The sequence below is a fragment of the Fusarium redolens genome, assembly GCF_020744475.1.
Source record: "Fusarium redolens strain MPI-CAGE-AT-0023 chromosome Unknown BKA55scaffold_18, whole genome shotgun sequence".
NCBI classification, from domain to species: Eukaryota; Fungi; Ascomycota; class Sordariomycetes; order Hypocreales; family Nectriaceae; genus Fusarium; species Fusarium redolens.
Window position 1 is genome coordinate 273,690 of NW_025763681.1, and position 18,929 is coordinate 292,618.

The 18,929-nt window shown below is 48.8% G+C and overlaps 7 protein-coding genes across 7 annotated transcripts; 3 read left to right on the plus strand and 4 right to left on the minus strand.

The window, feature by feature from the left end:
* Positions 1-117: 117 nt before the first annotated feature.
* On the minus strand, positions 118-1,331 carry BKA55DRAFT_652923 (major facilitator superfamily domain-containing protein; the record flags this gene model as incomplete). Its single annotated transcript, XM_046197357.1, has 3 exons — positions 635-1,331; positions 304-567; positions 118-225 (listed from the first exon to the last, which is right to left on the minus strand). Exons 1-3 carry the CDS (start codon positions 884-886, stop codon positions 118-120), a joined length of 624 nt encoding a protein of 207 aa, XP_046044139.1. The 5' UTR covers positions 887-1,331.
* Positions 1,332-1,504: 173 nt separating this feature from the next.
* On the plus strand, positions 1,505-2,500 carry BKA55DRAFT_523201 (Pyruvate/Phosphoenolpyruvate kinase-like domain-containing protein; the record flags this gene model as incomplete). Its single annotated transcript, XM_046188626.1, has 2 exons — positions 1,505-1,678; positions 1,736-2,500. The coding sequence occupies 2 exons, from the start codon at positions 1,505-1,507 to the stop codon at positions 2,498-2,500; spliced, it is 939 nt and encodes a 312-aa protein (XP_046044140.1).
* A 236-nt stretch (positions 2,501-2,736) lies between these two features.
* On the plus strand, positions 2,737-5,503 carry BKA55DRAFT_580158 (uncharacterized protein). The gene is made up of 7 exons (XM_046193939.1): positions 2,737-3,004; positions 3,064-3,182; positions 3,242-3,679; positions 3,735-4,172; positions 4,239-4,513; positions 4,572-5,120; positions 5,176-5,503. Exons 1-7 carry the CDS (start codon positions 2,861-2,863, stop codon positions 5,265-5,267), a joined length of 2,055 nt encoding a protein of 684 aa, XP_046044141.1. The 5' UTR covers positions 2,737-2,860; the 3' UTR covers positions 5,268-5,503.
* Positions 5,504-9,932: 4,429 nt separating this feature from the next.
* On the plus strand, positions 9,933-11,616 carry BKA55DRAFT_709395 (uncharacterized protein; the record flags this gene model as incomplete). Its single annotated transcript, XM_046200761.1, has 2 exons — positions 9,933-11,047; positions 11,158-11,616. The coding sequence occupies 2 exons, from the start codon at positions 9,933-9,935 to the stop codon at positions 11,342-11,344; spliced, it is 1,302 nt and encodes a 433-aa protein (XP_046044142.1). The 3' UTR covers positions 11,345-11,616.
* A 677-nt stretch (positions 11,617-12,293) lies between these two features.
* Positions 12,294-14,515, minus strand: BKA55DRAFT_652935 (major facilitator superfamily domain-containing protein). Its single transcript, XM_046197358.1, has 4 exons — positions 14,003-14,515; positions 13,477-13,933; positions 12,859-13,422; positions 12,294-12,790 (listed from the first exon to the last, which is right to left on the minus strand). Exons 1-4 carry the CDS (start codon positions 14,257-14,259, stop codon positions 12,539-12,541), a joined length of 1,530 nt encoding a protein of 509 aa, XP_046044143.1. The 5' UTR covers positions 14,260-14,515; the 3' UTR covers positions 12,294-12,538.
* Positions 14,516-15,021: 506 nt separating this feature from the next.
* On the minus strand, positions 15,022-15,847 carry BKA55DRAFT_598034 (dienelactone hydrolase; the record flags this gene model as incomplete). The annotated part of the gene is made up of 3 exons (XM_046196159.1): positions 15,022-15,273; positions 15,339-15,722; positions 15,815-15,847. The coding sequence occupies 3 exons, from the start codon at positions 15,845-15,847 to the stop codon at positions 15,022-15,024; spliced, it is 669 nt and encodes a 222-aa protein (XP_046044144.1).
* A 421-nt stretch (positions 15,848-16,268) lies between these two features.
* Positions 16,269-18,896, minus strand: BKA55DRAFT_580180 (uncharacterized protein). Its single transcript, XM_046193940.1, has 3 exons — positions 18,327-18,896; positions 17,874-18,239; positions 16,269-17,809 (listed from the first exon to the last, which is right to left on the minus strand). The coding sequence occupies exons 1-3, from the start codon at positions 18,786-18,788 to the stop codon at positions 16,322-16,324; spliced, it is 2,316 nt and encodes a 771-aa protein (XP_046044145.1). The 5' UTR covers positions 18,789-18,896; the 3' UTR covers positions 16,269-16,321.
* Positions 18,897-18,929: the final 33 nt, after the last annotated feature.

Here is an 18,929-nt window from a genome sequence, read left to right on the forward strand (position 1 = left end):
TTCCTTTCTAAGGATATCAGATATATCAGATGCACAGATGCTTGTGTCTGAATTGATTGATCTGTTAGGACACCGTATTTGATCTGAATTGATTGAATTGATTGATATATCTGATTGTTAATCTGATCTGACGGCAGCCCTGGCCAGAACAAGACCTGAGTATAAGACTGCTGTGCGGAGCGCGAGTTCCTTTCGAGTATACCAAGCAGAGAGCATAAAGAAGGCCTAAAGTTAGGAATTCTGTGGTTAACTCTGGCGCAATCATGAATTATTGTAGCCCAAAAGCTGAGCGAGTTGACTTACCCCAGGGAAGAAGGGCGCCTCAACTATCCCCAGAAAGAAGCACACTGCAATAAGGCCAGAGAAACTCGTAACGCCAGCAGTAGCTGCCGACACGCACGACCAGACCACGACGCAGGCCGGTAGGTAAATGCTTGGTCGGACTCTAGTCAAGATCATATTCGAGGGTAGCTGTGCAAGCATGTAGCCCACGTTTAGGATCGAGACCGCAACATTGAACTCATTGCCGACGAGTCCAGTGTCCTCTTCGAGTTTGTCGAGACGTGCTTGCCTGTAACGCGGTATGCATTAGCGATCGATCCATTATAGACTGAGCTCTAGAGGATATTAAGACTTGCGCAATGTTGTTTCTGTCCAAGTAGTTGAACATGTAGAGAACCCAGACGATAGGCAAAAGTGTCATGTCCAGCTTGCGAACAATTCGCTTCTCAGCAGTCCTCCAATCTGGGCTCTCATGGTGACCGAAAGGGCTCTCCGTCAATTTCGTATTGTGAGCATCATTTTTCGACACCATCTCAGCGTGGAATGAGACACCGTCCTCATTCTGGGCTTTGGGCAAGGCTGCGTGTGACTTCTCCGTACTCATCTTAAGGGAGAGGAAGGTAGTGAATATGGGGTGAAGAAATTAGTTCAACGTAGAAAGGTAGTCTGTGGCTCGATCAAGTTCAGGCAATGGCGTTGGTGGGTTATTATATAGTTATCCTCCTTGTTCATAAATGCTACTAGATCTTACAGGGGAGTCCGGCCGTTTTCACCGAGTCGGCCACTCGGAATGTGGGGACCCCAGATTTTGCTGCCCTAAAAGACGGGGAACGAACAAGCCAGATGTAGCGACATTCGCGGGGTTGAGTAACGTGAACAGCCTGCATAGAAACTCTTGAGTCTAGCTATTGGATTTGGCTCGTTGTTTCGGGCTCATATCGGACTTGAACTCTGTGGAGTTGGATGCCGATGCCAAGAGGTTCGCCGATCGGACATGCCGATCGGATATGGAATGACGCCGGTCGGATAGCCGGTCGGACAACAGCATCGGGAATAAGGCAGTTGTGTCTTAGAAGGATCATAAAGATTGTCCTCATGCGGTATTGGGGATCTTCAACTGTCTATATAACACAGGACTCTTGTCAGCCGAGCCCAGTGCGAGCTGATATTCAACCTGATCTCTCTAGCCGAGCACCTCGCAATAACGAACCTACCCGACAACATGACGTTCACCAACGGAAACAGCAATGGCAACGGTTATGCAGCCCAACACTTGCCTGCTGCCACCAAGTTGAGACGCCTTCTGGAGACTGACGAGATCGTTGTGGCTCCTGGTGTCTACGACGGCTTTAGCGCCCGCATTGCCAATGAAGTAGGATTTGACTGCATTTACATGGTGAGTGAACATCTTCTATCTCTCAAGTCCCACCGCATTGACTAAATTTTGGGGTAGACTGGAGCTGGCACATGTGCGTCCAAGTTAGGCCAGCCTGATCTTGGCTTTGCATCACTCAACGACATGCGCGAACACGCTGAGATGATTGCCAATCTCAAGCCATCAGTACCCCTCATTGCTGATGCCGACACGGGGTATGGAGGACCTAACATGGTCGCTCGAACTGTGTCGCAGTATCATCGCTCCGGTGTCGCAGGCTTACACATTGAGGATCAGATCCAAACCAAGCGATGCGGCCATCTTGGAGGCAAGGCAGTCGTTGATGTTGACACCTTCATGCAGCGTATTGGTGCGGCTTACCAAGCTCGCAAACAACTAAACTCGGATATTGTCATCATAGCCCGCACCGACTCGCTGCAGACGCACGGCTTTGATGAGGCCGTTCGGCGACTTCAGGCAGCGGTTGAGGCTGGTGCTGACGTTGGCTTTCTTGAAGGCGTCACAACGGCTGAAGAAGCGCGTAAAGTGTGTCAACTCATGGCACCCACGCCTATGCTGCTGAACATGGTTGAACATGGAGCAACACCCTCCTGGACGCCTGATGAGGCTAAGGCGTTGGGCTACAAGATGATCATTTTCCCTTTTGCTTCGATCGGGCCTGCCTACCGGGCTATCAAGGACGTTTTCGTCAAAATCAAGCAGACTGGGAGGACTGGACTGGAAAAAGACTTTACACCCAAAAAGCTGTTCACTATTGTTGGGTTGGAAGAGGCCATGGCATTGGACGCTGCGGCGGGAGGGCAATTGTACAGCAAAGTCTAGAGTTCACGCAGGTTTTAATGGAACCAGACTTCAACTCTGGACCTAAGAACTGAGCCATGATTATACAGACATAAATCAATACAACTTACTCTCCGGTCAAGCTTACTCTATTATCTATAGATGGACTTGAGTACCCTAGACAGCTGAAGTAGGCTAGTGTGATCTTCATCTCTGGTGTTTCTGACGAGGTTTATGCACTAATTATGGCGATCGACTTCCCCGCACTTTGAGTCCGATCGGACATTGCTCTTGGTTACAAAGACATCGCCCTGCTTTGCGCTGAGCACGTCCGCCTCGGACATTAGAGAACTCCTTTTCATCGGATTGTAGAACGCCGTTGGCCGGCATTCACATTAGACGATGGATGCCGATGTATCTTTGGGCCAAGCTGAAGACCAGCCAAGACGTGGAACCCCAACACCACGTCGCAACGGAGCCAGCACCGACAACGCGGATGGATCTTCCGGTCGGCGAAAGGCTTGCAACGAATGCAAGCAGCAAAAGGTACGGTATCCCTAAGTCGTGTGGTCAAAGCACCTTCGTCTGAGTAATGACTCTCTTAGCTGCGGTGCGACCTCACTGATGGCGACAACACGACAACTCTACCAGTTTGTAGCCGATGCAACCGCCTTGGACTCGAGTGCAAAATTGAGCTTGGATTTAGAAGAACAAGAAAGCGAAGGTAGTTAACAACATATAATTAGATTTCGTCACCTTGGCTTATCCAAACCCACTATTTAGGCGGTCGGTCGACCTGGAAAACGAGATCCGCGATTTGAAGAAACGGCTGGAGGAAGCTGAGGATGGCTCCAACCGAAATTCAACTTCAGAGACAGCACAAATCAGACCAACAAGTGAGATGGATTGGACCCTTCCCGCGACCACTGGAAGTCTTCTACCTACCCCTTCAGTTGACGCAAACCTAAATCAACTTCAGCTCGACAGCAACCGCTCGCCCGGTCCGCCTATGCAACAACCACCTCCGCCCCCAATCCCTGTCGACGAGTCTCCTACAGCAACAACGGATGCTACAGAACACTCACGTGCTCCTGGCCTTACTACCCGACCTGTTATCGATGAGCCTGATCCGCGCCGACGCTTCTGTAGTTCCCTCCCACGTCCGCGGGCGCTGGGTAACACAGCACTCTCGGTTGAAGAGATCGATGAGTTGTTCAATATGTATGTTCTTTAATATTTATGCCGATGATACCACTGACAAGCTTCTCACTCGTAGTTATCGAACATCGTATCATTCTCATATGCCGGTTATTGATATCAACAGATCTCCTCAAGAGTATTACCACCTATCCGAGCTTCTGTTTTGGACCATCATCTCGGTCGCTTCTAGGCGTCTGTCATCCCATCCAACATTATTGCCCAAACTCGCTAGAAGTGTAACGGATCTCATGTGGAAGACGCTACGGTCTGTCTCTTACTCCATCACAACAGTCCAGGCATTGGTCCTCCTCTGCACCTGGCCCTTCCCGACAAGCAGCAGCACGGCGGACCCGACTTTCATGCTTGTAGGAACAATGCTACAAATAGGGACACAGATAGGCCTGCATCGTGCCCTTAGTGCCCAAGACTTTTCTAAAGTTCCCATCAAACTGGAAGCATTAGAGTATGCAGAATGGGTGCGAACCTGGGAGGCCTGTAATATTGTAGCGCAAAGGTCAGTCAGCCGGGGATTTTATCATTGCGTGTGTCGGGCGAAAAGTTACTAATGCATTTTGCTCAGTGTGAGTGTTGGCTGCGGCCTTCCCATCTTCATACAGACACATGGTGGTCCTTTATCAGTGACCCAAATGACAGAGTTGTCGGATTCTGCTGCCTCCGGCTTGTCGCTTGTTTACCGACGTCGGATAGAGCAGTTTAGACTGAGGGTATCCTCTTCCCTCGAGGGTCAAGTCTTAGAAGGTAGGGATAATGCTCGTACAAATGAGAGGTTGACCTTGTACCGACTACTGAACATGGGCTTGGCCGATCTGGAGCGCGAATGCGGTCCAGAAGGAGGTATTTCACGTCCTTGGTTGATTCTCCTCTTTGTCGATACAGGCTAAATATGGTCTAGCCCTGAACGTATGGTACCTCACAGCAGCTAAACTGCATCTGCATGCATTCTACCTCCTTGACGATGCCACTACGGATGGGTACAAAGACAGGATCATCACACTCTATCTCACAGCGCAACGTCTCATAGAGCTGAGCATCGACAAAAGCACGGAAAAGACAGGGTTCTGTGACTACTGCCCGTTCTTTTGCTACCAAGTCTTTACTTGCGCTGCTTTTGTGGTCCTCAAGATCCTAATGAACGGCTATTTCCGCTCCATCATCGATGTCGGTGCTGGTACAAAGATTCTTGAAGCCGCCATCGCCGCCCTCCGAAAGACCAGCGTTGTGAACAACGATTTACCTGCTAGACTCGGTGACGTCATTGGCTTCTTCTGCGCGCTACCTGACACAACTGTTGTTGGCGGTGCGACCATCGACGACTTGCACTTACGGCAAGTGAAGAACAGAATGAGCATGAGTGTAGTGTACGACTGCTTGTGGACATGGAGACGGTATTTTCAAGAAGAAAACGAGAAGGACGTTGGGGACGCCCCCTTTGCGGCTGAAGATAAGTCACCAGTTCCGCTCAAGTTGCTTACAAGTTTGCTGACATTTCTTGGCACGGATAATTGTCACTCCTGAAGATCTACAAAGGTCTTTCAGCTTCGATATCCCTATGGAAATAGGTGGCTTCCTGGATAGTCTTTCCTTTTAGTTGAGAGGAATTTACATATAAAGGAGAGAAGACAGATTAACCAAATACAAGGATTAAAACGGTTATTGATATATGACCTTTGGGGAACATTCCTGTTACCGACAGATTGAGCTGACAATCAAGGACCGAAGGCTCGAAGCACGGCGACTCAGGTTCTCCGCACGACTCAAATCGCTTGACGATATGTTGGAAAATCCGGGGATCCCCCTTCCCTTCAGGATTCAGACTGTTAGTCAGAAAGTCCTAGATTTAAAGTTCAAAGTCCTAGATGAAATCAACTAGAGTTATAAACCCGAGAAGAACTCTCGTCTCAACAATGAACAACCAAGTTTCATAAAATATACTTTCACCCAGCACTACTGCGCAATATAAACAGTACGATATCCATCCTCTTGCGAGGCGAACGGCACCACCCCGTCAGCCCACTTACCACGATATCATCAAACGAAGATATCAAGCACAGACGGAAAGCAGCTTTAGAACACGTCTTCGAAGTACAGGTGAGCTCCTTGCGCCTTGCGTGCGACCGAAGCTCATCCAGCAATGCTTCCGCCAAGAACCGATGCCTCCGCTGCAAACAGCATCGAAGGAAGAAACGACTGAGGCCTTTCTCCATTGGCTTCAGTCACTTGATCCACTTACCCTGGTCATGTACTCAGACGGCTCCCTGTCCTCTAGGTCTGCACGGCGATTGATAAACTTGTTCACCCAGTTGCGTCCCAAATTGGGACGTTGGCCCTGCTGCCTCAACAAGCCCATGACACAAGCGCGGATCTGACTGTGGGACGGAGCATGGCCCAAGGACTCCTGACGGAGAATCCAGAGAGCCAGTCTATCCTCTTGGCTCTTGGACAACCGTCGATGAGGGTGGATCTGCTCTTTCACGGCCCCGCGGCCGTGAAGTCTGTCGATTAGAGTCCTTCGAGGCACTCCCCGTCTATGAGCGGCTTGAGGGGTGAAAAGCCATTGTCAGTAACATCCAATATGGCCTCTGCCATGTCGTCTTCTGTGTATTTCCATCAAAGTCTTGACCTAGGTATTTTCATGTCGTTGTCAAAGACAAAGACCAAAAAACAAGGCAAAGAGCGGTGAGGAATTTGGTGATCAAACTAACGACATTTCCATAGCACAGCATACATGAATCTCGTACCCCGCACAGCCTTACAAGGTCAAAATCATCATACCCAATCATTTTTATGATCAAAAGAGGTAGTTTCTCTCAGTTAGCTATATATTCAGGCTGACTTTCGTATAAGTGAAGTTGATGAGTTTTGGTGGAGGTTTTTTTATTTTGCCTGGCGAAAGAGGGGTGGTGGCGAAAGAGGGGTTGTGGATGGTATAAGCAGCGGTGAGCTAATATGTTGGAACCATAAACAACCACTGATGTCACTTAGGTGTAGCAGTTCTGAGGCAGAAGCGTCGGCCATGCGGAAGTGTTATCTCTTTGAGTGGCATAAGACTTCAAGGCGGTCACGACCGGGGCGTAGGGCCAATCAAAATGAGCGCGACGACCAGTACCTCCACACACACCTAAATTAGCGTGTGATAGAAGTACCAACAGTCAGCATTGTTACATATCGCTACATCACATACTTTACAACCGTACCTGCTCTGCGGGCCTCGTGCATTTCCTGATATAGGCTGTAGATAACCTCCTTTTGCCCTGTTTTTTTTAGCCGGCCGAGGCTGCCCTTGCCTTAAGCCTTTACAGGCTAGGCAGGGGGAAAGGCGGCCTCGATTGACATGATTGATATCTCTTTGTAGGTGAATTTGCCGTGCTTCTATATCTTCGATGTCTTCTTCCTTCCCTGATCGGTATCTCTTCCTTGTGCCGCTTTCAGCTGCATAGCGGTTAAAAATGGCGTTGCAAATGCACTCCTTCCAAGCTTGCAGCGTACTATAGGGCTTCCAACGAGGGTGCCGGGTCTTCTTCTGCAAAATGAAGCTATTCGCAAGTGCGACTTCAAGGAGGAAGCTCCAAAGCAACGCCTGCCACGGACCGCGGCGGAATCGATGCTCGTACGTTGTATAGGACCTTATCTGATCGCCGCGGTCAACGTGATTCATTTCATCGTTATACTGAGCGGCAACAGTAGGTATAGGGATCATCTTGAAGCTATCCCCGTTGAAAATCTGCTGCAGCTGTTGTGCCTCTGCCTTCGTGCCTCTCTTAGCCGGCAGCTTCCTCTTTTTTAGTGTGCGGTCGTGAGAGGCGCCGCTATGTACAGTTGAAAGGAAGAGCACCACGCCGCTATCCTTCCAAGCGATTTGGATGACCTAGGGGGAATGAAAAGGGACAAATTAGTAAGGGAAATACAGCTAAAGGTCGTCTGTACCTGTTGGTCTTCCGTCGGGATTAGTATGACCTCGTTATACTTCAAAGGCGTGCCGTCAGAAGCCTTCCCGGTCTCTTTTATCCGCCTTATCTCGGTGGTGATGCCGCAGTTAGGGCGTGCCGTGCCTGTGGCACCAAAGCCAAGCTGCCGAAGAAGGCGGAAGAGCTGCGGTGATGAGAAGAGGTTATCTGTGAAGACGTGATATGTCTGAGGTATCAGCCTTTTTACTAGGTGAACAACGACGCTCTGAGTATTGCTGAGAGGGATCTCAGTCCGTAGCTTTCCTCTCTTGCTGTGCGGCTTCAGCGTAGGTAGGTTGATGATAACAGCGTTATATGGTGATGACTTCATGTGCCAAAGCCACCGCAGAAAGAAGCCCTGTTGGGCGATAACCCAGACTTTGAAGCCTACTGGCGTGGGCTTTCCCTTGACAAATGTTGTCTCTTTCGATCTGCCTGTAAACGGCACCATACACTCATCTACAGTCAGATTAGTCCCTGGAAAATAGAGCTCATTTGACACCTTCTGTATAAGGTCAGACCACTCTTCAGCCACTTGGAAGGTCTTTGGAAGATCGCTCTCATCCCTTATATCGACTTTAGTGTAGTCAAAAGTGCGAAAATACCGGCTGATCAGCTGAAACTTCCGTAAGGGCATGAACTTGATGATTGAGTGAAGAGGGCGCTGATCTCCTAGGCTAGGTGCCTTCCAATGGTCCTTTATTGAGATTTCCCTATGAATTCCTAGGTAAATAACGACTCCAAGCCATACATAAGCCGTTGCAGAAGAGAGGCCTTCCCACTTGAGGATGCGTGAGTGTTCGGAAAGAGGGGTATTCCAGTTGTCAATAACGCCGTTTTCTTGGAGGTAAGAGACCCAGCTGTTGGTGTATTTAATCCATGACTGTATAAGGGAAATAGGTATAAAAAGCTGGAATAATTGAAGGGGTTCCTTGGGTAGAGGGTTGATCTTGAAATCACGATATTCTAGCTTGAAAGGTTGAAAATCCTGACCGCGGCCCTCTTCGGGCGGAAAATTAGGCACGCCGGTGGGGTCACTCAAAGGAGGGGTCTCAAAGCTGTGATCATCTAAGCTATCTTGTACCTTTGAAGAGCTCATTGTTTTAATTATGACAGGCTAGGGGTTATTTGTGTGAGGTTTTTGATGAATTTGGTGGTAAAAAATCATCTAGCTGTCTGACGAGAACTTCACGTACCCCGCAGGTACTAGCGTGGTTAGTAAGCAAAATGGGGCGAGTGACCTGTTGAAGTCTTATGCCACTCAAAGAGATAGGAAGTGAGTTTACTAGCGGCATGCTCGTTGCCACAAATGCTGTAACGTGCATGATAAAGCATGTGCACCAAACAAGCATGTGCACCAAAAATCCCTCAGCCATCACCAATGCCAATTCAATCAACTAATCCTGCACAAGAAAATCATGCCTGAACCTTATTCTGAATGTCAAATTGTCAGATATTAAGGTGAATCGTGTGTATTGCTTGATCCTGTCGCAATCGAAGGACCATTGAGACCTTGTATCTTCGACTGGTTCCTTCTAGGACTTGAGTCCTAGAAAGTCCTTGATGAAAGTCCTACCATCTAAGTTTAGGACTGCAAACTTTAATCCTGAACCTTAATCCTGAAGTTGAGGGTGAACCCTCCAACATTCAACATTAGTATGTAGTACTAGGCTTGAAAAATGCGAGGAGCTGGTTCCTTCCTTGTTTATGTATCAAGACACGCATGCCGTGCCTCCTCTATCTTTTGTCTTCTCGAGAAACTCACGATACGATACGTGCCGGTTGCAGTTGCACAGCGAGGCTGTCTGGACTATGTCATAACCTGCGCTTCCGTGCGTCTAGGCCCTGACTGCCGAGCCCCGGGTCTATTCTTATTTTTTAAGTTCGATAACCTTGGCAGCGGTAATTCCAGGAAAACCGAAGAGGCCGAGATCTTCACTCCCGCTCTCGCCCGCTTCCGCTTACCTAACCTGGGTAGGTAGGAGGTACGGTACCCAACTTAATCTCCGAGGACCGAGAGCTGAGTCGTGGCATTCGGGTTCTTTCATCCATGCACGTTTACTTGCCCTGTCCGGCCAGCCGAGCAACTCATCGTACCAGCAACAAAGTCTTCGTACAAGGTAGCGGACGAAATGCCGTCTTGAACGTGACGTAGGCGGCTTGGATACATATTTCGCTATTTAACTCGTGTTCATAATTGCTTGTCGGTAACCTTTTTGTTTCTGTCAATTACACCACTTATCAACGTCTATTCCTGGGCTTAACTCTAATCATCAACTCGCTTTCCAATGCTAGAAACAAGATACTCGATGCATGGCCCCTATGTCGGCACGCACCGGGCCTCGCCAGACGACGAGGATGTTGCAGTGGAGATGTCAATAATAAGAACGCGAACAAATGGCCCCAAACCCAAGGCTACCGCAGTGGACATGATGAAGGCTTTGATCCCCGCAGCCATTATGATCCTTGGTATCTTTTGGATCAACGCATCCCACATCTTTGGTCTCTTCCATAATCAAGGCGAATACGTCAAGCGGGCGAAAGTTGCCCTTGCTGACTTCGATGGTGGTGACTTCGGTACAGCACTGCGAATTGCGGCAGCGGCGAACAATCAATCCTACGAGTTCCCAACCTATATCAACGTCAATACCTCGTCAACATCTCCAGATCAGATCAGGCAGGATGTCTTCGATGGGAAGTACTGGGCCGCGATTGTCGTCCAACCGGGAGCAACGGCTCGATTCGACGAAGCTGTCAACGGTACCACCTCTTCATACGATCCTAGCGATGTCTACACCTACTATCTGCTGACAGCCAGATACTACACGTTGTATGCCGGTGGCATACAGTCATCAACCATCACTACGGCAAGCGCAGCCGCCGGAATATTCAGCGCACAATTTATCGGACCCAAACTTGGCAGCGGGGAATTCGCAAACACAACCGTATCCCTGAGCGCGCTGACGACTCCAGCACGAGCTGTCGGTGCCAGTGCATCGATCCACAATTTCAGCGACATGGACGATAAAGCCTTCCTCAACACCATTGGGGCCGTCTTCCCAATCCTGATGCAATTTTTCTTCATCATGGCTTGGAACGGTATTTGCAACGGTATGCATCTCTACGCCGCCTACGATGTCAAAACGCATATCTACGCCCGGCTCTTCTGGAGTATCTTCTGGCCTCTCATTTGTGGTCTCTGCTCCACAGGCTGGATGTACGCATTCCGCGGCTCCTACCCCTTGGACGCAAAGATGTTTTTCGCAACCTGGGCTGTCACTTGGGTGTTTGCCATGATCAGCTTCGATGTCTTGGACGTTATCACTGGCTACGTGCCCATTGCGTTTGTCACGTTTTGTTTCCTAACTTGGGTTGTTTTCAACGTCGCTGCTGCCATCGGTGCACCTGACCTCCTCAACAACTGGTATCGCATTAATTACTTCTTCCCGTCGCTACATTGGTATCAGACCCTCATCACAATTATCACGTCTGGTGCTGTCAACAAGCTGCATTACACTCTGCCGACGCTTGCAGGCTGGCTTATCTTGATGAAGGCTTTGTCACCGTTTGCAACCAGGTACCGGATCAACAAGGCGAAGCATGTGTTCCGGTACTTGCACGAGAAGGATGCCCTCGATGCTCCACACTAAGTTTCTTTTGTATGCGTTTTTTCTTCCTATTTGAGAGCGTTCTGGTGTGCGGTTTGGGAGAATATAGATAGATTATAGACCATTTCCAACTTTTGGTAGTATCCCCGATATATTTTCACCTGTCGATCGAAGGAGAAAGGTTCGCAATAGAACTATATAATATTAAGATATTTGCAAAAGGGAAAAAATAAGAGGCATTTAGGGAAGGAATAATTAGGACACTGCTATTATCTGTAGTGTTAACATTAATATAATTAATTAATGGCGACTTTAGCACCAGTCTCCGGGGAATAGGATATCTCGAAAAATATCACTGGGGCGTTCACTATCAGCACCGGCATGCAACTAGGGTTCAGGTGCATTAAATATACCCCTCAATAAACACTAGGCGGCCGCTACTGGCACCGGAGGTGACTTTACTTCTAACAAGGTGGAGATAGAAGATTGTTTGGTGGCTACCTTCAAGGCCCCTACCACCAAGATCGACGACATGATGAGGGTTCCCCTCAGAGGAGAAGGCGATACTAGCACCTTCCCCTACCAGATCAACTTCTATCAGACACACATTTCCAGCTTCTTTGCCAACTGCTTATGGCTCGTTGACGATGACAACGCATCTTTCCGTACTGCCATTGGGAATGGAAAGACGTGGATCTTGAGACTAGAATAGTTAAAGCTTCCTTGATAGTCACTAACGTAGAAACAACAAAAACCGGAGACTCGTCGATATTGTCCTCAATGGTGACATAGCAACTCACCTGATTGGCATACTACCGTGGAGAATGAGGAAGACTGCACTAAGAAGGGCAAACGTTACCTCTGGCTCGATGCAAACGGCGAAGACCACTGCCTCTACCTGACTGCACTCAACGGCGGTCGTGGATGTATCGGAGGAGTGTGCAAGAAAGATCCCATTGACTGCGCAGCTACTCAGTTTAATCTCGATGTTGGCAACAAGCTCTATGACTCTATCACCATATAAGGAGTTAGTCTTGCGGTATGTGCGATACCAGACGCATTAGGAGAGCTTGATTTACTAACAACGCTTCACAGATTTACTACAACAACCTCATTGACTGCTCCATCAACGGCTCGCCCGGCCTGGACCGCACCAACCTGCCGCTTGATTGTTCTCTCCCCCGTTGCTTCTTTAACCTCCCGGCATGCAAGGCCTCGTTTGGTAGCTTCCATAAGACTGAGATCTACCTGCTTTCAGCTGTCCCCAGCCAGGCCCTTCACAACTTCCAACATGAGTCTTCGATAGTCTATAAAACTAGCTTAGACTTAAGCCTCAGTCTCTCACCATTCTTCATAAAATACCACGGAATTGGAATCATTGCAATTGCAAGAAAAGCTAAGAGGCTGTTTCCCCAGCCCAAGCCAAGAGATTCATACATTCGAGGTCCTGCGAGAGGTAAAAATGCCGCAGTGACAGACCGCAGCACTGTGTGAGCGGCGAGGGCAGATGCTGCAGCTTCTGGGCCAAAGCAGTCGACGAGATAGATCATCGAGGGCATCTAATGATTTGTGTGAGTTGATAGAACGGCCTACGGCAGGCAGAAAAGCCATACGTGGGTGGACTTACCACGACGAAGATAAAGCCAATACCAACAAAAGCCGAGCCAATAATAGGCACAATCCAATGTGCTTTTTCATTGGTACTCCAGCCATACCAGAACATTCCTACAGGTATAGTCCAAGACAAGTAAGCCATCAACGGGATTCGATCCTCGGGCTTGGGCTCTCCACCTCTCTGTTCTGCACGTTTACGCATAATCTTGTCACTGAACTTGCCTTGGGCGATAAGGCCTCCAAGTGTGCCGACTCCCATACCAAGGTAGCAAAGGCCGGTAATGCCCATGTCGAAACCATACTGACCACTGAAGACATTTGAGAAGGTGGTTAGAAGTAGAAACATGAGACCAAAGCAAAACGCTGCGTATAGAGCGAGGAAGAGGACGACAGGCGATAGAAAGAGAAGTTTGAAGGGTCGTAGAATGCTTCGCTTTAGCTTTGCCGAAACATCTCTTCCGGCAGAGACTAGAGGAAGCCCCAGTGACATTCGGCGCCGATTCTCTTTCTGCAAGAGGATCACGGGAGCATATGTCTCCCGCAGGGAATACGCAGCCAAAGGGGTAAGGGCCCCGATCTCCAAGCTTCTTAGTCAAACATTCCAAAAAGACACTAGAAGTGCTCGACTCACACATATAGCCATAAGTCGAAATACCCAACGCCATCCTATGTTTTGGCCCACAAAGCCACCGACCACCGGGCCAATGGTTGGGCCCATAATAGGTCCAATGCCAATGAGAGCCATCCACTTGCCCCTTTGTTGCCTAGGAACCAGGTCTGCGAGGGTTCCGCCGCTCAAAGCGAGAGATGCAGCACCGCCACAGCCGGAAAGCAATCGAAAGACCATGAACATGGCAAGGCTTGTTGAGAAGGCACACCCAAGGACAAACCCGACAAAGATGATGGTTGATATTATGTAAATGGGAAAGCGACCGTAGACCTCCGACAGAGGAGCCCATATGAGCGGACCGATAGCGAAACCGAGGACGTAGATGGAGACGGAGAGGGATGATAGGGTTCGGCTAGAGAAGTCAAAGTTGTGCATTAGAAGCTTGCCGGCTGGGGCAAACATAGTCGATGCAAGGTTGCTAACATTGTCAAAAGCTTGGTTCATGTACCAAGATGGGGAGACTCAAGAAAAAAGATGGATTACTTACGAAACCAACTGAACTAACGCAATGAGAATAATATGCACTGTCCTCTTCCGCGGCGGCCAGTTCATAGGGTTGTCAGGGTCCTCTGGTCCGTCCCAGCCTAGAGCGTCTGGGTCATCTTTTTCGAACTGTCGTTGAGTTTCGATATCGTCACTTTGGCGCTCTGCTATCGGCGGAGAATCACGACGAACTTGGTTTGTTTCATCTTGTTTCGCCTCGAGTAAGCGAGGAGTAGCGCTGTTCTGCTGTATTGAGCTCATGGTGTTTATGATCACAAGGCTGTATAGCACGCATGTGCATTGAAAAAGACATCGACACACAGGAAGTCACGGATGCAGGTTGCAGGCATTATACACGAATTCCTGTCTTCGTGTCGACTGTCATCATCTTTACGGAGTAGTTTACTCACTTACTGGAGAGTTCCGAGATTGAAGGCGGCGGCGGGCACTCTGTCTGTGACGAGAACCGGTCACTGCCGTTGGTGGAATGAATCCCCTGGGTCTCGGCGCTTCGGTCGTCGGTCCTCGCTTCTAAGTTTCGGCCGTTGGCCTTCGGTTCTCAGAACCGCTGTTGACCCCAGGTTCATTCTGCGCTAAATTGGTAACACAACCAAAGACAGTAATGATTGACACGGCACTTCTCGTTTCCTTTTCGACAACGTAATAATTATTCGGTGATCCTTGGAGGCAGAGGCTCCCAATGAAGGAGGCAGAAAAGTAACAACGTCAATTGAATCAAGTGCGGAAAGCTCGATGGTATGATATCTCGATACATATATCAACAACTAATGATATAATTATGCTTCTTGTAATAGTGATGAATAGTAAGTAGCTTGATTCAAAATCGAGAAATCGAAGAACACATGGAGTCGAAAAGGTGATATATCGGCTTCCTCACATCGTCGCCCTCGTTCATAAAGAGGAGCCTATGCCGCCTGCCGCCTCAGCTCATCACTCACGCAGATGCTCATCAAACCACACAATTGCCTGGTAGAAAGCCTGCTCCTTTGCCCACTTCTGCTCTCATTTTGACAAGTCACACCGCGTCGCAAAGGCATGAGCAACCTTAGAGTAAAGTGTCAGCTGGTATTGCTTGCCGTTCTTGATGAGGATGTCTTCCGTCTCGTGCCGTTTCTCGGCCGGGAAGATGTGGTCCGTCTCAGCAGCCGCAATAGAAACGGGACCTTTAATAGCAGCGAGCTCACCAGCGTCCATAAAGCTGGGATGGGCCAGGTAGCCGGCGTCAATGTCGTCATTCCAATGACGAACAAGATACTACACAAATGGTCAGTATATGTCACGCCCTATAAGTGCAAGGGTCAATTTCTCCTTGAACTCACCTTGGCACCAAAACAATACCCAACAGCGCCCAGTTTCTTTACTCCATACTCCTCCCTCAAAGCTTTGATGGCATTCAGAACAATAGGATCCACAGTTGGTTCATTATGTGGGTTGTCACCCGTGGAGCCGCCCGTAAGCCACTTGAAAATGTCCACCTCGTCATTTGCAACTGCCTTTACAGGCAAGGGATCACCGTTGAAAGTGTCAAGCAATAAAGTCAAGTAGCCGTTTGACGCAAACTCGTCAGCAAGGAGACGACTGTTTTGCCAGATACCCATGATGTCAGGTAAAAATAGAATGGCACTAGACTTTTTAGCCTTGTCTAGTGGCGGTGTTGCAAGGTAGGCTTCATGCTTGCCGCCGGTGATGCGTATGGCTTTACCCTGTGGGGGCACCTCTGATAAAGATGAGTTGGAATAATTCTCAAGGTAATGTGAAAAATGGAACAGGAGTCTTACTCATGTCTAAAGCCAACTGTGCAACATTGTGCGGGAGGATAAGAAGTCATCTCTCGTTATGGTGAGGGGGTACGTTTGGTAACGTTAGGTTTTCCGAGACTTTGAAAAGATTCAAAAACAAACTTTGGTACGAAATCCGATATACGAGAAGTTCATGCTGGGTTGAGGATGAGGGTGCCTTTAATGGAGATTGCATCAAGGGTCAACCCAATATCAAGTTCCGCCTGGTCTGCTTAATGTTTTAGGTGCCTCAGGCACATCCCTCTCATCATTTAATAAGCGGCAATAGAGTGGATTTGAATTGCCGACGTCCGTACTACCTACGGCTTTATACCCTGATGGTGTTGATTCACCTGCCTGCTTTGGAAAGTCTTGTCCGTTCCGAAACATTACTAATTCCGACGATATATAAGCTCTCCTGCAGCTGGTAATAATCCTGGGACTCGGGAATCTCCTCTCGAACACATAGTGGCGATAGCATTGTGCATGGACGTGTCTTACATAAATCTACAGAAGCTTCCTACTCATAATGCCCACTGATCCCATAGCACAAACTGTTCACTGGTATTGAAAATTTCATTCCACTGAGCCAACCTAGAAGATTCAACACTGTCAGATGACTTTTCAGTCATATTCTGCTCCTGTGACCCAGCCGCTGATTGCTCCAACCCCGTTGGTAGATAATCCTCTTCACGATCATAAACACTAGTAATGGCATCCATGGCTCCCATGACTATATCTGGGTTATTTCCTTCCGTCAAGAACCAGTTCTGGGAGCGCCATTCTAAGCTCGGCGTGCTTGTTGCCGAGAGGGCAGTGGGCGAATGATCTTGCTCGGACCTTGGAAGATCGTTCGGCTCCGTCCATGGAAGTGTGTTCCCACCACTTCTACCGGGTTCTGATTCCAGGGTTCTTGGTGAGCATGTATAATTTGATGGGTCACGGTGTTTTCGAATATTCTCAGATTGTCTGCACTTGAGTTGCTGGAGCCGCCTCTTGTCCACACACTGAATAAGATTGAACAGCGGTTGCCAGAGTGGTTCTTCCTTGATAGATTCTGGGCATGTCTCCAAAGTTTTCATGACGATCTTCCAGGCATGTTCTGCCATAGCATCGAATTCTGCAACGGAGAGCCGACAAAGCACTAGAACAAGTGGCTGCCACTGAACGAAACCGTAGAATTGCCATGCCCATTTTCTCGTGGACGGGCCATGCTGGAGCATATGTATGTCTTCGAGAACTCCCAAAGCCAAGATAAATTGCTTATCTCTGCGAAGAGAATTGTCCCTGGCTTGCAAAGACGGCTGCCGAATGTGATCCAGTATGAGTTCATGCCGCCTCACCGCAATAGCTGCCATGGTGCGAGTGAGAAGGCATATCGGTTGGTCTGGCGGCACGGAAGCGAGAAATTCCGCAAATTCCCGCTGAGAATATTGGGAAAGCTCGTCGAGCTTGTGAATCGTGTCGACATCGGGCTTCTGACGGCAGGGGTACATGGAAGCCGTCACGGTCTTAACATGCTTGCTAACCTTTGTTATTCTATTTCTCAACAGGCATAGGGTTGTTTGTGTGTGCCCTGGTTTAGCTTCTGGTAAGGCTGTCATTTGCTGGTGTATGTCATCGTCGTCTAGATTCGATGGGAGGCGTGTGTCAAAGACAGCGTCGGATATTGATAGTCCTGGCACCTGGAAGTCACCAGTGGCAAACTCGAGGACACAGATATAACTCCACGCCCGATGCCGCATCTCGGCCTCGAAAGGGGTTATATCAGGAAAATGGGAGCCGTCGCGGTGCAGCCCAATTGCTACTGCTATCCGAGAAATTAGTCCGGTTATAGCCCAGACATATCTCTGAGACTCCTCCAGACGAATAAGGAGGGTGTATATGATCAGGGCTTGGACAACAGAGAGCTCCTTCGTATTGATAAAGTCGGCGCGCGAAAAAGAGTCTTCTGTTCCAAGCCTGAATCGAGATACAAGCTCTTTCTTGTCACAGCGAAAGTGGACTTGAACCTAAACCCAAGCACTAGGTCAGATCAGATAATCCCGACATGATTTGACGTGGCTGGGGTTTTACCTCGTCCCTAGTTAGAGAGTTGACAGCTGCGAATGCAATGCTAAACATCAATGGCTCCATAAAAGACGGCAGCAAGCTGAAGTTGCCTCGAGAATCATGAATCATTCTGGAAACAGTCGGAATGTGCAGCACCTTGATAGAGGGATCGACATTCTCGACGTAAGTCTGCCAGATGAAGAGCATTTGAGAGGGTAAAGGCCTCAGATCTTCCGTTCTCGTCGAGCTCATAGAGCGGTTGCTGAAGATGAAGCTGCCTGCACTATTGGAAAAGGTCCTATGATTGGACTGAAGGTTTGGTGTATAGACAGAGTCAACGTCATCATCTTCCGAATCAGGTATGTTAATATGGTGTTTTATTGCGTCGAGCTTTATCAAAGTAGTCAGCAGTCAATCTATCACATAATTTACTGGAAGCCCCCTCTAACAATGGTATTGAAGAGAATGTTGTCTCACCTCTTGTTGCATATCTGCCCAGAAGCCATCGCCGACGTAGAGTCTCCCTTGTTCTTTGCCTACCATGACACCGACATCTGGCGAGTCATTTGAAGGCGTGTAGTGACGCCGCCATGTTGCTGAAGAAGACGCAATAGCTTCACCCTGTTCCATGTCGCCACTAACTGACATCTCACTGTTGGTAAAGTCTTCATCCTGTTCAGTTTGGCTTGCACGGCGCAAAGTGGTCACCACATTCTCCAGCCGACGGATACGATCCATGAGATCAATCTCTTTCTCACTCCGAACCATGGGTTCCCGCCTCATGCGTTGCGGCTGTCGTAGTGTGCGACCGGTAGTTGGAAAGACACATTCCCGACCGGCTTTGGTGCAGTTGAAACACGGACGTCGACGGTCACAACGGACTTTGCGTTCCTTGCAGCTCACACAGTTACGTGGTGCTTGTGGCTGGTTCATGGACATGGCTGCAGCTAAGTCCGTGGGGTCTAAGTGCTAACAGGATATGACTTGCAAGACTCGGATGGTTGACATGGAATTAATTGGACGTTGGAACATGCGGGGGAAAGGTGTCGGCTTTCGGTCGTCGGAGTTTAATTTGACCCT

What these genes read in the sequence shown, in the direction of transcription:
- BKA55DRAFT_580158 (XM_046193939.1), top strand. Translation starts at nt 2,861, where the DNA reads ATGGATGCCGATGTATCTTTGGGCCAAGCTGAAGACCAGCCAAGACGT. An exon ending in ACGAATGCAAGCAGCAAAAG is followed by an intron (nt 3,005 to 3,063) that starts GTACGGTATCCC and finishes TGACTCTCTTAG; the next exon opens with CTGCGGTGCGACCTCACTGA. An exon ending in CGCCCCCTTTGCGGCTGAAG is followed by an intron (nt 5,121 to 5,175) that starts ATAAGTCACCAG and finishes ATTTCTTGGCAC; the next exon opens with GGATAATTGTCACTCCTGAA.
- BKA55DRAFT_652935 (XM_046197358.1), bottom strand. Translation starts at nt 14,259, where the DNA reads ATGAGCTCAATACAGCAGAACAGCGCTACTCCTCGCTTACTCGAGGCG. An exon ending in GCGTTAGTTCAGTTGGTTTC is followed by an intron (nt 13,934 to 14,002) that starts GTAAGTAATCCA and finishes TGACAATGTTAG; the next exon opens with CAACCTTGCATCGACTATGT. An exon ending in TTGGCTTTATCTTCGTCGTG is followed by an intron (nt 12,791 to 12,858) that starts GTAAGTCCACCC and finishes ACAAATCATTAG; the next exon opens with ATGCCCTCGATGATCTATCT.
- BKA55DRAFT_580180 (XM_046193940.1), bottom strand. Translation starts at nt 18,788, where the DNA reads ATGTCCATGAACCAGCCACAAGCACCACGTAACTGTGTGAGCTGCAAG. An exon ending in GGGCAGATATGCAACAAGAG is followed by an intron (nt 18,240 to 18,326) that starts GTGAGACAACAT and finishes ACTTTGATAAAG; the next exon opens with CTCGACGCAATAAAACACCA. An exon ending in ACTCTCTAACTAGGGACGAG is followed by an intron (nt 17,810 to 17,873) that starts GTAAAACCCCAG and finishes GCTTGGGTTTAG; the next exon opens with GTTCAAGTCCACTTTCGCTG.